This window comes from Oncorhynchus mykiss, chromosome 27 (genome assembly GCF_057628025.1).
Source record: "Oncorhynchus mykiss isolate SJ-2025 chromosome 27, ASM5762802v1, whole genome shotgun sequence".
Classification (NCBI taxonomy): domain Eukaryota; kingdom Metazoa; phylum Chordata; class Actinopteri; order Salmoniformes; family Salmonidae; genus Oncorhynchus; species Oncorhynchus mykiss.
This window is the reverse complement of record NC_143048.1, coordinates 29,903,747-29,919,926: the sequence shown is the minus strand read 5'-3', so window position 1 is coordinate 29,919,926 and position 16,180 is coordinate 29,903,747. Positions and strand designations below refer to the sequence as shown.

Sequence of the window (16,180 nt, the reverse complement as noted above, 5' to 3'; positions counted from 1 at the left end):
TCCCATTGTGATCCAACAACTACATCACATGTAGACAATTAGCGGCCTGGTATACAGCTTTCCATTATTGTTTTAATATCTATTTTGAATCATAAGACACACTGTTATTAAGCAGGCTTTATGATAAACCCATGCAGTTGCCTAATTTACAGTAAAGAACAAAAGTCACCAGAATCAGCATTACCTTCATTTTAACAGGGAAGATATTGAGACCTGCAGACCTCTCAATCTGTGCATTCAGAAAGGATTCAGACCCCTTGACTTTTTCCACATTCTGTTATGTTACAGCCTTATTCTAAAATTGATTAAATTAAAATGTTCCTTGTCAGTCTACACACAGTGCCCCATAATGGCAAAGTGAAAACAGGTTTTTAGAAATGTTTGCATATGTATTAAAAATAAAAAACAGAAAACACTTTATTGACATAAGTATTCAGACCGTTTGCTATGAGTTTTCGAAATTGAACTCAGTGTCACGGTCGTCATAAAGAGGAGAACAAGGCGCAGCGTGGTGAGCGAACTCTTTAATCAAAGAGAGAACACTGAACAGAACCAAACAAAACAACAAAACAACAAAACGAACCGTGACGCAATATGACTAGTGCAAACAGGCAACTAAACATAGAATAACAACCCACAAACTATTCAAGGAATATGGCTACCTAAATATGGTCCCCAATCAGAGACAACGATAAACAGCTGCCTCTGATTGAGAACCAATCTAGGCAACCATAGACATATATAACACCTAGACTAGATAAAACCCCAAAAACATACAAAACCCCCTATACAATACAAAAACTACACAAACCACCCTTGTCACACCCTGACCTAACCAAATAATAAAGAAAACAAAGATAACTAAGGTCAGGGCGTGACACTCAGCTGCATCCTGTTTCCTTTGATCATCCTTAAGATGTTTCTACAACTTGATTGGAGTCCAAATGTGGTAAATTCAATTGATTGGACATGATTTGGAAAGGCACACACCTGTCTATATAAGCTCCCACAGTTGACAGTGCATGTCAGAGCATAAACCAAGCCATGAGCTCAGAGACAGGATTGTGTCGAGGGGAAGGGTACCAAAAAATGTCTGCTGCATTGAAGGTCCCTAAGAACACAGTGGCCTCCATCATTCTTAAATGGAAGAAGTTTGGAACCACCAAGACTCTTCCTAGAGTTGGCCGCCCGGCCAAACTGAGCAAATCGGGAAAGAAGGGTCTTGGTCAGGGAGCTGACTAAGAACCCGATGGTCACTCTGACAGAGCTCCAGAGTTCCTCTGTGGAGATGGGAGAACCTTCCAGATGGACAACCATCTCTGCAGCACTCCACCAATAAGGCCTTTATGGTATAGTGGCCAGATGGAAGCCACTCCTCAGTAAAAGAAGCATGACAGCCCACTTGGAGTTTGCCAAAAGGCACCTAAAGACTCTCAGACCATGAAAACAAGATTATCTGATCTGATGAAACCAAGATTGAACACTTTGGCCTGAATGCCAAGTGTCACGTCTGGAGGAAGCCTGGCACCATCCCTACGGTGAAGCATGGTGGTGGCAGCATCGTGGCGTTGGGATGTTTTTCAGTGGCAGGGACTGGGAGACCAGTTCGAGAGAAAGATGAACGGAGCAAAGTACAGAGAGATCCCTGATGAAAACCTGCTCCAGAGCACTCAGGACCTCAGACTTGGGCGAAGTTTCACCTTCCAACAGGACAACGACCCGAAGCACAAAGACAATACAGGAGTGGCTTCGGGAAAAGTCTGTGAATGTCCTTGAGTGGCCCAGCCAGAGCCTGGACTTGAACCCGATCGAACATCTCTGGAAAGTCAATAAAATAACTGTGCAGCAACTCTCCTCATCCAACCTGACAGAGCTTGAGAGGATCTGCAGAGAAGAATATGAGAAACTCCTCAAATACAGGTGTGCCAATCATGTCGCATCATACCCAAAAAGACCCAACACTGTAATCTCTGCCAAAGGTGCTTCAAGAAAGTACTGAGGAAAGGGTCTGAATACTTATGTATATGTGATATTTCCGTTTAACATTTTTTATAAATGTGCAAAGATTTAAAAAAAAACAGTTTTTGTTTTGTCATTATGGCTATTTAATAAATGCTTTGTCATTATAACTATTTCATAAATGTTGTAAGACTGTAACGTAACAAAATGTGGAAACAGTTAAGGGGTCTGAATACTTTCCACAACATAAATATACACATTAATAAGGGTGGAGAAAATGACTTGGGTAAATAAGCTGTCAGTTGTTAAGGTCCCCTGCTGTGTTGAGTGGTGGGTGTCTGGGAGGGAGAGTGCTTGACCAGGGTGAGAGTGAAGTGAGGATATTGTACAGTGATGTAAGAGTACATACTACAGTCTCGCCTGTCTAGGTCTCTCATCCTATATACTGAATCACAGTAGGGTCTATAACACTAACATGCACCCCACTGGTTTTCCACATCCCCAGGCCAACTGTGGAAGATGTAGGCTTCTACTGTAATGCTGCTCTGCTCATTTCAGGTTAGGAGAAGGGGAAAGAGATGAAAGCGGTGCAGAAAAGACACTTAAAAGACACTTAACTTAAGCTGTGATATGGACTACTTCTTTAATCCTGAAGAAAGAATAAAAAGGGGAGGAGAGAGAGTGAGAGAGACAGATAGAGCGAGAGCGATGGAGAGACAGAGAGAGAGATAGAGAGAAGATCACTAGACTGGTATTTTCTGAACACTAATTTATACCCCAAAAACCTTTCTAAGAATCATATAACATTTTCAACTATTCCTTTTATGCAGTTCAATAACATTCAATAATGTCCCCTTTCCATTGCGCTTTAATACAAGGTAGTATTTCCTCATGGAGTTGTGGGATAGCCAACTGTGGTAATACTGTAGTATTAATGCTTATAAGAGTAATACATTTATGAAATGGCAGCTTACCAAAATTTTTACATTTAAATAATACCATTTACATATCCCAAGCTGAAGAAAAAAACAGGAAGTAGCGTGCATATCACATTAACATCAAAACCCAATTGAACAAAGAGCTTCCAGGATTTCCCAGAAGTTGATTGAGAATCGGCTTATCCAGGTACAATTTATTTAGAATACATTTCTGATCGTTTACAGAAAATAGGAAATTGCTAGTTTGCAAATGTGAATGATATGAATAATAGACTTCTGATAATATTGCTGATCACAAAGCTGTTTTCACTATTTGTAGGGGCGCAACGTTTTAGACGTGGGGGGACATAACTTTATTATTATTATATATTTTATTTTAATGTTTTAAAACACTCAAAACAGCCTACCCGACCACTCAGAGGCGTCCGCACTTGTTTTGCATCACATTCCAAAAATGTACCTGGGCTGGACATAAATGCAATTTCAGAATGTGTTGGGGACTCTGTGCTTCTGAAATACTGAACAAAGCTATCCATCCCTAACAGACCTGTTTAAAGAAGAACATACGTCAGTAATATGCATAAGGAAAACATCACACCATTATGAATTCAATACCTCTAAATCACTGTTCACGTCATTCAGTAGTACTAGTGATCCACTGAAATAACCTATGAAAGGATAGCACCAGAAACATCGACTTTCTATCCACCCCATGGCTTAATCTAGTATTCTGGTATTCCAGTGAGGGGCTTCTTTTGTGAATGAGTGAGGTCTCTTTGGTCGAATGGAGTAATGGTCCCTCCTTCTATTGGATTATGGGATGGGTGTGGTATTGTGGTATTAATCTGAGCAGACGGCAGGCAGCCTGCCCTTGACTAGCGACTAGCGGAGGGCTGTTGTGTTTCTGTTGGAGTGACTTCACACCGCTCTACAGCTCTGTCCAGTCCACACGGCTCTCTACAGCTCTGTCCAGTCTACACTGCTCTCTACAGCTCTGTCCAGTCTACAAGGTTCTCACCAGCTCCAAGGGAAAGAGACTGCTAAAGTTTCTCCTCTCCACAAAGATGAACCTCTTCTGCTTCTCTCTGGTAAGGCTCTTTTTTTACTTCTCTTCAGAGTGTCGGGCTCTCTATCTCAGACGTGTGTGGTGAAGAGGGGCTGATGTATTCCTAAAATTACAGCGGAGTGAGAGGCACATAGCGTAGCCCCCCCCCCCCCGCAAGAAGAGGGGGGTGGCGAGCGTTAATTGATTATTTCTATGACAGAAAATTTGCCTCACTGCAAAATTTGTAAAATAACATGAGATTAGCTATACCACTTGACATTTTTGTCTCTTCCCCATGGCAAAAGAAATTCCAACAAAATGGGGGGGGGGGGGCTTCCTCGAAACTTGTGGGGGGCTCCGCGAAACTGTGCTACGCCACTGGAGAGGCATGGCTTGATTTGGTGGTGGATTTGAGCCCAGCGGGACTGAAACGGACTAGGATTTCTGTGGGGCTTTACTTCAGCGTCTTTTGATGAATTTTATGATGCTATAAAATCTCAGTTTAGTCATTGGAAGCAGTGCAATTGTGTCTTGTACTGTAAATGTCTGTGATTGTGTATGGAAGCAACTAAGTGATACTATTACAGTAACTATTACACTAGAGAGTAGCTTTGACGTGTGTTTTTTTAGATGACCGAAATATGGGAGATTTCATAGATTTATAGAAGGAACTAATCACAAGCACAACTGTATTAGAGGAGTACAGTCCTCTCCTTGGCCAGATGTTGGGAATGTTGAACACAGTTCAGGATTATTGACCGACATGTCCTCAGAACTGATCCAAGGTCATCAGGTTGAAGAAGCATGATTGCTGCTTCAGGCTTTTGATTGCAGCGTTGTTGTTTCTGTTGTTATTCACCACCACGTGTATCAGGATCTACTACAAAATGGATCAATGGATGTAATGGATCAAGAAAGTTCTAGAGGTGCAGCTGAGAAATGATGTCTTCTGAACTAAAATATAAACACAACATGCAACAATTTCATAGATTTTACTGAGTTATAGTTCATATAAGGAAATCAGTCAACTCACTCTTCAATGGCTGGAAGTTGCTGGATATTGGCGGGAACTGTAACACACTGCCACACAAATCGATCCAGAGCATCCCAAACATGCTCAACGGTTAACATGTCTGAGTATGCAGGCCATGGAAGAACTGGGACATTTTCAGATTCCAGGAATTGTGTACAGATCCTTGCGTCATGGGGCCGTGTCTTATCATGCTGAAACATGAGGTGATGGTGGCGGATGAATGGCACGACAATGGGCCTCAGGATCTTGTCATGCTATCTCTGTGCATTCAAACTGCCATTGATAAAATGTACTTGTGTTCCTTGTCCGTAGTTTATGCCTGCCATACCCTAACCCCACCGCCGCCATGGGCACTCTGTTCACAACGTTGACATCAGCAAACTGCTTGCCACATGATGCCATACATATTTGTCTACATCTGCCTGGTATAGTTGAAACCGGGATTCACCTGTGAAGAGCACCCTTCTCCAGCATGACAGTGGCAATCAAAGGTGAGCATTTGCCCGCTGAAGCTGGTTACAACGCCAAATTGCAGTCAGGTGAGGATGAGGAGCACGCAGATGAGCTTCCCTGAGACAGTTTCTGACAGTTTGTGCAGAAATTCTTCACTTCTGCAAACCCACATTTTCATCAGCTGTCTAGGTGGCTGGTTTCAGACAATCACGCAGGTGAAGAACCCGGATGTGAAAGTCCTAGGCTAGCGTGGTTAGACGTGGTCTGCGGTTGTGAGGCCGGTTGGATGTACTGCCAAATTCTCAAAAACGACGTTGGAGGCGGCTTATAGTAGAGAAATTAACATTCAATTATCTGGCAACAGCTCTGGTGGGCTTTGCTGCAGTCAGCAAGCCAATTCCACTAAGTCTACAGTATGTCCCTGATTGTGTGTGTGTGTGTGTGTGTCCAGGAGGGTTCTATGGACAGTCTGTATGAGGCTGTGCAGGACTCCAGTGATGCCCAGGTCTACACCATCCCCAGCCGTTCCTCCAGCCGCTCCCGTAGCCTTGCCATGCTGCTAGATGAAAACCCCAAGTTGCGTGGCTCGGGACGATCCATTTCCATGGTGAGTACACATACATATGCATTGTACACACTTGTGCACAAACGCATGCACATACCTATGCAAATGCATGCATTCACACACCGACGCACACATACAGACACACACACACGAGCGCACACACACTTTGTACCCTTAGATTGAGTTTTCATTGTGAAGTAAATTTTCCAGAATGAAGCTCTTGACCTTGAATAGACCAACTGTTAAAAGCAGTAGCTCCTCTTCTCTGTGTGCCCAACATACTCACTGATAAGCGAGTTCATGAAATTGTCAACTATATGGTTTATAATTTATATAATGCCATGTCATGGGTATATGTTAGCTATCTGGACAAACCAGAGCTAAATCTTGTGGGGTACCTGTTCTTGCAGGAGTTGAGACTTGTGGTCTGCCAGAGGATCAGATTTGACCCAAACAATAAAGCTGATTATGAAATTATGATGATGAAACAATCAATTTACAGCTGGTCCTAAAGTCATTACCATTAGCCTCCAATCCATTCAGTTCTTCTAAGTTAGCATGGACATCACAACCAATAGTTTTGTCATATTTATGCACATTTTTTCATGCCAATAGGCAAACTCTTCCACATTTAAGCATGTAGAATCAAATATTGATAATGTTCTCTTTTGCTTTCAGGAGATCTCCCAAATGCAGACCAACAACACCCAAAAAATTAAAAGAATGTGAGTTTATGTCATTTGCTCTGATCGGTCTCTTTTGACAGAGTGTGCGTCCAGGGCAGTGTATCCATAATAAAAAGCACAGTGAAAGTGCAGCAGCCCTGAGTTCAGCCTTAGTCAGTAGAGTAAAATGGCTCCAAAGGCGCTCTATCCTCCCAAGGGATAATACTTTAAGTCGCAGCTCTTTACCAAGCTTCCTGACTTTCTGCCCCTATGTAGATTTCACACTGTAAGCCCCCAAGCATCAGTCTATTTATACAATGCTCTCTAAAGCGAAAGATTGGGAAGGAAGGAACATCACAATCTAAATCAATTACACACTGGAAAATGTCATTTTCATTTCAGTGTCACTTGTCAAAGCAATCTATGTGATCAGATGAAGAGGATCCCCTGTTATGTTGGTTGCCAAGAAAGCAGGCGGCGCAAGGTTCTGTGCTAATTTGAGTACATTTCTCAGTCAAGTCCCACTTCAAAAGCTATGCAAGCAGTGCCTAAGAGCAAACTCTATGACCTTTCTGTTGTTATTCAGCTATAAACTATAAAGAGAAATGTTGAACCACTACAACGTACATGATTGAACTGTATGGGGATTCTCTCTCACTTGAAGACATACCAGGAATTTCTTTAAATACATATGTAGCAGTAGACCACAATATGTTTCACATCCCTTTGTTAATACAATTGTGTTGTGGTTAGACCGGGGATTAAAAAAAGATCCACTTAAAATGTAGTCAGATCTACTGCAAAGATCCCTGGGACTTGCTGTCTTAAGTGTACAGTATCCCTTTGGGTCAATCAGGCTGTTGAAATGGCAGATTGTGGCTTAATCCTGACATTTTTCTGTCCTTTAATTTCAGAACACATGTAGCCAAATCAGCACCAGAAAACAGAACTTTAGGTATGTATGATAAAGGTCTGCTTGTGTGGTGTACTGCACTCCCGAGTGGCGCAGCAGTCTAAGGCACTAAATCTCAGTGCAAGAGGCGTCACTACAGTCCCTGGTTCGAATTTAGGCTGTATCATATCCGGCCGTGATTGGGAGTCCCATAGGTTGGCGCACAATTGGCCCAGCATTGTCCTGGGTTTGGCCGGGGGTAGGCCATCATTGTAAATAAGAATTTGTTCTTAATTGACTTGCCTAGTTAAATAAAGGTTAAATACAAATAAATAGGACCTCCTGAGTGGTGCAGTGGTCTAAGGCACTGCACCGCAGTGCTAGCTGTGCCACTACAGATCCTGGTTCGCGACAGGGAGACCCATGGGACGGCGCAGAATTGGCCCAGCGTCGTCCGGGTTAGGGGAAGGTTTGGCCGGCGGGGATGTTCTTGTCCCATCGCGCTATAAAGACTTCTGTTTCGGTCCGGGCGCAATGCACGCTGACACGATCGCCAGGTGTACAGTGTTTCCTCTGACACATTGGTGCAGCTGGCTTCCAGGTTAAGCGGGCATTGTGTCAAGAAGCAGTGCGGCTTGGCTGGGTTGTGTTTCGGAGGACGCACGGCTCTCGACCTTCACCTCTCCCGAGTCTGTACGGGAGTTGCAGCGATGGGACAAGACTGTAACTACCAATTGGATACCATGAAATTGGAGAGAAATATAAAAAATAAATATATATATAAAAATAATTTAAATATAAAATAAATAAAAAAGAAAGTGCTAGCCATGCAGATTTTTTTCAAGACTTAATGATATACTGTACAACGAAGAGCAAAAATAGATTTTTATTTTATTTTACCCTTATTTTACCAGGTAAGTTGACTGAGAACACATTCTCATTTACAGCAACGATATGGGGTAGAGTTACAGGAGAGTGGAGGGGGGATGAAATTAGCCTTTTGGAAGCTGGGGATGATTTAGGTGGCCAGATTGGGAATTTAGCCAGGACACCGGGGTTAACACCCCTACTCTTATGATCTTTAGTGACCACAGAGAGTCAGGACACCCGTTTAACGTCACATCTGAAAGACGATCAATCAACAGTTTAGCATTAGCCGGACATACAATTACAACCAAATAGTCAAACCTGAGCAATGCCTGAGCAATGCACAGACAAAAAGTTATATTACCAAGAGAGCATTGCACCAAAACCTCTGGATGTTTTTGTGCTGAATGAGGTAAAAAGATCATTGGGATTGTCCCAGGAGTCTACTACAGCAATTCATTTTGGAAGGGAGAACATATTAAAAAAGACAATTGGAAAGCCCAGCTTAAACTCTCATTGCCAGTCACAGTTACCTACTTGGCTGTCTGTGGTACTTAGGGCCTCCATTTTGATTTCACTGTGGTGTGCCCTGACCTTGATCAGCCAAATAAACCCCTTAATGGTTTTGATTTCTCTCCCTGCAGATCAAGCCTCTGCCGTCTGCAATAGTGCTCTCTGGCTGCCAGCCAAAATCCCCCCAGAAGAAGATTTAGATTTAGGCCACATCAAGAACAATCAAAATGAAGGTAAATTGTCTGGGGATTTTGAGGTTAAGCTGATCTATTCGCTTGCGTTCATTTGACACTCAACCACATGGGATCTAGCTGTGGTGTCTGAAGAGATTCCCATAGCACCCAAATCCTTCTTATGGAGAGTGTTGTGCAGACCGGAGCTTTTCTTAACACACTTGGCTGTCAGGCCTTGGATTAATTAAGTGCCAACAGGATATTAGTGTAAAAACACTGGGGTCAAAGCAGGGCATGTGTCATTTTGTCAGTGTACTACAGTACATGAGGTTGTGGTGGGGGCATTGCATTAGTGTGTAGTACATGAGACACAGGGTAGACTTCACTGCATAGCACTGAAACTGAATGTGATCATGAATGGATACAAAACATTACATATCAGAACAAAAGTCCCAATCACAGTGCTGTATTGGAACATTACCTATCAGGGTTTAGGAGTTTTAGAGAGACTTCTGACTGGTGTGATTCTGTTTTTCAGAGATGATCAAGCCCATGGTCAGAACTGAGATCCAGGCCAAAGCCACGATCAGAACCGATGTCAAGACCAAAAAGGGGAGAGGAGGACGCAAGTCGAGCATAAAGAAGAATGAAAAGTCACCAACCCCACTAATACCACCAACTCAGGTTGGGAAAAAGAACTGTCCCTCATTTTGTTCAGTACCTTGAGCTAATACAATTTATTTCTAATTTGCAAATGTATGTTTTCCCCTATCTATTTGTTCCAAAACTTGATTGAATAAATAAATTGTTTCTTTCTGTGGTTGTATGTAGGTGGTGAGTTACAAGGGATGGGCTCAGAACGCAGATCTGCCCAACAGCAGGCAGAGAGACCTGGTGAGTGATCGGCCCAACAGCAGACCCCATGCTGCCCATCACATGCCAGCCCAGAGTCTTACAGTCTTATACTCTACGGCAGTCTGCCTGTTTTTACATCCAAAGAGCCTCTTGGCCTTAAATTGGGCAATCACTTAACACAAATGCTGATTGAGTTTTAATACTGTACAGATGGCTGAGCTGGGAGAGGGGTATCACTATGCTCCCATAATCTCTGGGCCACATGGCAAAGAGGGGTGGGTTGTTGTGATGGCACCAGGGGAGTGCCTACTCTCACTAATTCACAGTGAGGAACAGACATGGTACTGCTTGCCAATTGTGTGGGAGTGGATCGACATTTGGCCAATCAGAGCCTCTCTCAGTACCTGTGTTGGCAGCTTGGCACAGAGGCTAACAAGACTAGTGCAATGTGCTGGTATCCTCAATGGGATTTGGACACCAGAAGTGCCAGCATCTCACCCAGAGGCTAACAAGACTAGTGCAATGTGCTGGTATCCTAAATGGGATTTGGACACCAGTAGTGCCAGCATCTCACCCAGAGGCTAACAAGACTAGTGCAGTGTGCTGGTATCCTAAATGGGATTTGGACACCAGTAGTGCCAGCATCTCACCCAGAGGCTAACAAGACTAGTGCAGTGTGCTGGTATCCTAAATGGGATTTGGACACCAGTAGTGCCAGCATCTCACCCAGAGGCTAATAAGACTAGTGCAGTGTGCTGGTATCCTAAATGGGATTTGGACACCAGTAGTGCCAGCATCTCACCCAGAGGCTAACAAGACTAGTGCAGAGTGCTGGTATCCTAAATGGGATTTGGACACCAGTAGTGCCCGCATCTCACCCAGAGGCTAACAAGACTAGTGCAGAGTGCTGCTATCCTAAATGGGATTTGGACACCAGTAGTGCCAGCATCTCACCCAGAGGCTAACAAGACTAGTGCAGAGTGCTGGTATCCTAAAATGGGATTTGGACACCAGTAGTGCCAGCATCTCACCCAGAGGCTAACAAGACTAGTGCAGAGTGCTGGTATCCTAAATGGGATTTGGACACCAGTAGTGCCAGCATTTCACCCAGAGGCTAACAAGACTAGTGCAGAGTGCTGGTATCCTAAATGGGATTTGGACACCAGTAATGCCAGCATCTCACCCAGAGGCTAACAAGACTAGTGCAGTGTGCTGGTATCCTAAAATGGGATTTGGACACCAGTAGTGACAGCATCTCACCCAGAGGCTAACAAGACTAGTGCAGAGTGCTGGTATCCTAAATGGGATTTGGACAACAGTAGTGCCAGCATCTCACCCAGAGGCTAACAAGACTAGTGCAGTGTGCTGGTATCCTAAATGGGATTTGGACACCAGTAGTGCCAGCATCTCACCCAGAGGCTAACAAGACTAGTGCAGTGTGCTGGTATCCTAAAATGGGATTTGGACACCAGTAGTGCCAGCATCACACCCAGAGGCTAACAAGACTAGTGCAGTGTGCTGGTATCCTAAAATGGGATTTGGACACCAGTAGTGACAGCATCTCACCCAGAGGCTAACAAGACTAGTGCAGAGTGCTGGTATCCTAAATGGGATTTGGACAACAGTAGTGCCAGCATCTCACCCAGAGGCTAACAAGACTAGTGCAGTGTGCTGGTATCCTAAAATGGGATTTGGACACCAGTAGTGCCAGCATCTCACCCAGAGGCTAACAAGACTAGTGCAGTGTGCTGGTATCCTAAATGGGATTTGGACACCAGTAGTGCCAGCATCTCACCCAGAGGCTAACAAGACTAGTGCAGTGTGCTGATATCCTAAATGGGATTTGGACACCAGTAGTGCCAGCATCTCACCCAGAGGCTAACAAGACTAGTGCAGTGTGCTGGTATCCTAAATGGGATTTGGACACCAGTAGTGCCAGCATCTCACCCAGAGGCTAACAAGACTAGTGCAGTGTGCTGGTATCCTAAATGGGATTTGGACACCAGTAGTGCCAGCATCTCACCCAGAGGCTAACAAGACTAGTGCAGTGTGCTGGTATCCTAAATGGGATTTGGACACCAGTAGTGCCAGCATCACACCCAGAGGCTAACAAGACTAGTGCAGTGTGCTGGTATCCTAAAATGGGATTTGGACACCAGTAGTGCCAGCATCTCACCCAGAGGCTAACAAGACTAGTGCAGTGTGCTGGTATCCTAAATGGGATTTGGACACCAGTAGTGCCAGCATCTCACCCAGAGGCTAACAAGACTAGTGCAGTGTGCTGGTATCCTAAATGGGATTTGGACACCAGTAGTGCCAGCATCACACCCAGAGGCTAACAAGACTAGTGCAGTGTGCTGGTATCCTAAATGGGATTTGGACACCAGTAGTGCCAGCATCTCACCCAGAGGCTAACAAGACTAGTGCAGAGTGCTGGTATCCTAAATGGGATTTGGACACCAGTAGTGCCAGCATCACACCCAGAGGCTAACAAGACTAGTGCAGTGTGCTGGTATCCTAAAATGGGATTTGGACACCAGTAGTGACAGCATCTCACCCAGAGGCTAACAAGACTAGTGCAGAGTGCTGGTATCCTAAATGGGATTTGGACAACAGTAGTGCCAGCATCTCACCCAGAGGCTAACAAGACTAGTGCAGTGTGCTGGTATCCTAAAATGGGATTTGGACACCAGTAGTGCCAGCATCTCACCCAGAGGCTAACAAGACTAGTGCAGTGTGCTGGTATCCTAAATGGGATTTGGACACCAGTAGTGCCAGCATCTCACCCAGAGGCTAACAAGACTAGTGCAGTGTGCTGATATCCTAAATGGGATTTGGACACCAGTAGTGCCAGCATCTCACCCAGAGGCTAACAAGACTAGTGCAGTGTGCTGGTATCCTAAATGGGATTTGGACACCAGTAGTGCCAGCATCTCACCCAGAGGCTAACAAGACTAGTGCAGTGTGCTGGTATCCTAAATGGGATTTGGACACCAGTAGTGCCAGCATCTCACCCAGAGGCTAACAAGACTAGTGCAGTGTGCTGGTATCCTAAATGGGATTTGGACACCAGTAGTGCCAGCATCACACCCAGAGGCTAACAAGACTAGTGCAGTGTGCTGGTATCCTAAAATGGGATTTGGACACCAGTAGTGCCAGCATCTCACCCAGAGGCTAACAAGACTAGTGCAGTGTGCTGGTATCCTAAATGGGATTTGGACACCAGTAGTGCCAGCATCTCACCCAGAGGCTAACAAGACTAGTGCAGTGTGCTGGTATCCTAAATGGGATTTGGACACCAGTAGTGCCAGCATCACACCCAGAGGCTAACAAGACTAGTGCAGTGTGCTGGTATCCTAAATGGGATTTGGACACCAGTAGTGCCAGCATCACACCCAGAGGCTAACAAGACTAGTGCAGTGTGCTGGTATCCTAAATGGGATTTGGACACCAGTAGTGCCAGCATCTCACCCAGAGGCTAACAAGACTAGTGCAGTGTGCTGGTATCCTAAATGGGATTTGGACACCAGTAGTGCCAGCATCTCACCCAGAGGCTAACAAGACTAGTGCAGAGTGCTGGTATCCTAAATGGGATTTGGACACCAGTAGTGCCAGCATCACACCCAGAGGCTAACAAGACTAGTGCAGAGTGCTGGTATCCTAAAATGGGATTTGGACACCAGTAGTGCCAGCATCTCACCCAGAGGCTAACAAGACTAGTGCAGAGTGCTGGTATCCTAAATGGGATTTGGACACCAGTAGTGCCAGCATCTCACCCAGAGGCTAACAAGACTAGTGCAGAGTGCTGGTATCCTAAATGGGATTTGGACACCAGTAGTGCCAGCATCTCACCCAGAGAATAACAAGACTAGTGCAGTGTGCTGGTATCCTAAATGGGATTTGGACACCAGTAGTGCCAGCATCTCACCCAGAGAATAACAAGACTAGTGCAGAGTGCTGGTATCCTCAATGGGATTTGGACACCAGTAGTGCCAGCATCTCACCCAGAGAATAACAAGACTAGTGCAGTGTGCTGGTATCCTAAATGGGATTTGGACACCAGTAGTGCCAGCATCTCACCCAGAGAATAACAAGACTAGTGCAGTGTGCTGGTATCCTAAAATGGGATTTGGACACCAGTAGTGCCAGCATCTCACCCAGAGAATAACAAGACTAGTGCAGTGTGCTGGTATCCTAAATGGGATTTGGACACCAGTAGTGCCAGCATCACACCCAGAGGCTAACAAGACTAGTGCAGAGTGCTGGTATCCTAAATGGGATTTGGACACCAGTAGTGCCAGCATCTCACCCAGAGGCTAACAAGACTAGTGCAGAGTGCTGGTATCCTAAATGGGATTTGGACACCAGTAGTGCCAGCATCTCACCCAGAGAATAACAAGACTAGTGCAGTGTGCTGGTATCCTAAATGGGATTTGGACAACAGTAGTGCCAGCATCTCACCCAGAGGCTAACAAGACTAGTGCAGTGTGCTGGTATCCTAAAATGGGATTTGGACACCAGTAGTGCCAGCATCTCACCCAGAGAATAACAAGACTAGTGCAGTGTGCTGGTATCCTAAATGGGATTTGGACACCAGTAGTGCCAGCATCTCACCCAGAGAATAACAAGACTAGTGCAGTGTGCTGGTATCCTAAAATGGGATTTGGACACCAGTAGTGCCAGCATCTCACCCAGAGAATAACAAGACTAGTGCAGTGTGCTGGTATCCTAAATGGGATTTGGACACCAGTAGTGCCAGCATCACACCCAGAGGCTAACAAGACTAGTGCAGAGTGCTGGTATCCTAAATGGGATTTGGACACCAGTAGTGCCAGCATCTCACCCAGAGGCTAACAAGACTAGTGCAGAGTGCTGGTATCCTAAATGGGATTTGGACACCAGTAGTGCCAGCATCTCACCCAGAGAATAACAAGACTAGTGCAGTGTGCTGGTATCCTAAATGGGATTTGGACACCAGTAGTGCCAGCATCACACCCAGAGGCTAACAAGACTAGTGCAGAGTGCTGGTATCCTAAATGGGATTTGGACACCAGTAGTGCCAGCATCTCACCCAGAGAATAACAAGACTAGTGCAGTGTGCTGGTATCCTAAATGGGATTTGGACAACAGTAGTGCCAGCATCTCACCCAGAGGCTAACAAGACTAGTGCAGTGTGCTGGTATCCTAAAATGGGATTTGGACACCAGTAGTGCCAGCATCACACCCAGAGGCTAACAAGACTAGTGCAGAGTGCTGGTATCCTAAATGGGATTTGGACACCAGTAGTGCCAGCATCTCACCCAGAGGCTAACAAGACTAGTGCAGTGTGCTGGTATCCTAAATGGGATTTGGACACCAGTAGTGCCAGCATCACACCCAGAGGCTAACAAGACTAGTGCAGAGTGCTGGTATCCTAAATGGGATTTGGACACCAGTAGTGCCAGCATCTCACCCAGAGAATAACAAGACTAGTGCAGAGTGCTGGTATCCTAAATGGGATTTGGACACCAGTAGTGCCAGCATCTCACCCAGAGGCTAACAAGACTAGTGCAGTGTGCTGGTATCCTAAAATGGGATTTGGACACCAGTAGTGTAGAAACCGCATAAAGAAAATATGCACATTTTTCCACCAGTGGAAATTGACTTTTTTTTGTATAAAAATCAGTGGATGGTGAAGTATTGCACACAAAATGTACTTTTCCTCTTAAGTTTAAGTTTTCATGTACACTCTAAAAAAAAATAGGTTCCTGGAGTATCCTTTAGGGGTTCTTCAAATTGAAACTGTGGGGGAACCACTATAAGTTTTTCGAAAAACCCTTTTTAATGGATCCTCTAAGAACCTTTGAAGAACCTAATGAGGATCCTTTTGGGGTTCCTTTTTTAGCTATCCCCTCCCCTATTAGGTGTAGGGAGAGTGAAGTCTGTAAATCCAAACATAACATGAACACGGCATTATTCGTACCTTGGTTTTTGTGGTAAGTGTGAATGAAAAAACTGTTTTGATAATTGTTTTTCTACACATACCTTGTCCATAATGTAGAGGCCTATCGGATTTTAATTGAAAAGATAAGGGTGCATATGATCTGCATAACATACCAATTCCAATTGACCTACCTTCGTATGTATCCTCGTCTGTATACCTGCAGATACAGACACAAAATTGAGCAGTTCAGTTACCTGCACTCAATACAGCTAGCCTTCAACTTATCCTTAGAGCATACA

At 44.7% G+C, this 16,180-nt stretch overlaps 1 protein-coding gene across 2 annotated transcripts in view; it reads left to right on the top strand.

Moving 5' to 3' along the window:
- The first annotated feature begins 3,746 nt into the window (after positions 1-3,746).
- The window catches only part of LOC110507911 (SAM domain-containing protein SAMSN-1), a 29,480-nt gene continuing 17,046 nt past the window's right edge, over positions 3,747-16,180 (top strand). For both annotated transcript variants that reach the window (XM_036965394.2, XM_036965393.2), the window contains exons 1-7: positions 3,747-3,985; positions 5,880-6,035; positions 6,672-6,718; positions 7,573-7,613; positions 9,062-9,163; positions 9,642-9,787; positions 9,935-9,997. In XM_036965394.2, coding sequence (XP_036821289.2) covers positions 3,962-3,985; positions 5,880-6,035; positions 6,672-6,718; positions 7,573-7,613; positions 9,062-9,163; positions 9,642-9,787; positions 9,935-9,997 — 579 coding nt within the window. In that variant the 5' untranslated portion in view covers positions 3,747-3,961. The remainder of the gene's footprint in view (positions 3,986-5,879; positions 6,036-6,671; positions 6,719-7,572; positions 7,614-9,061; positions 9,164-9,641; positions 9,788-9,934; positions 9,998-16,180) is intronic.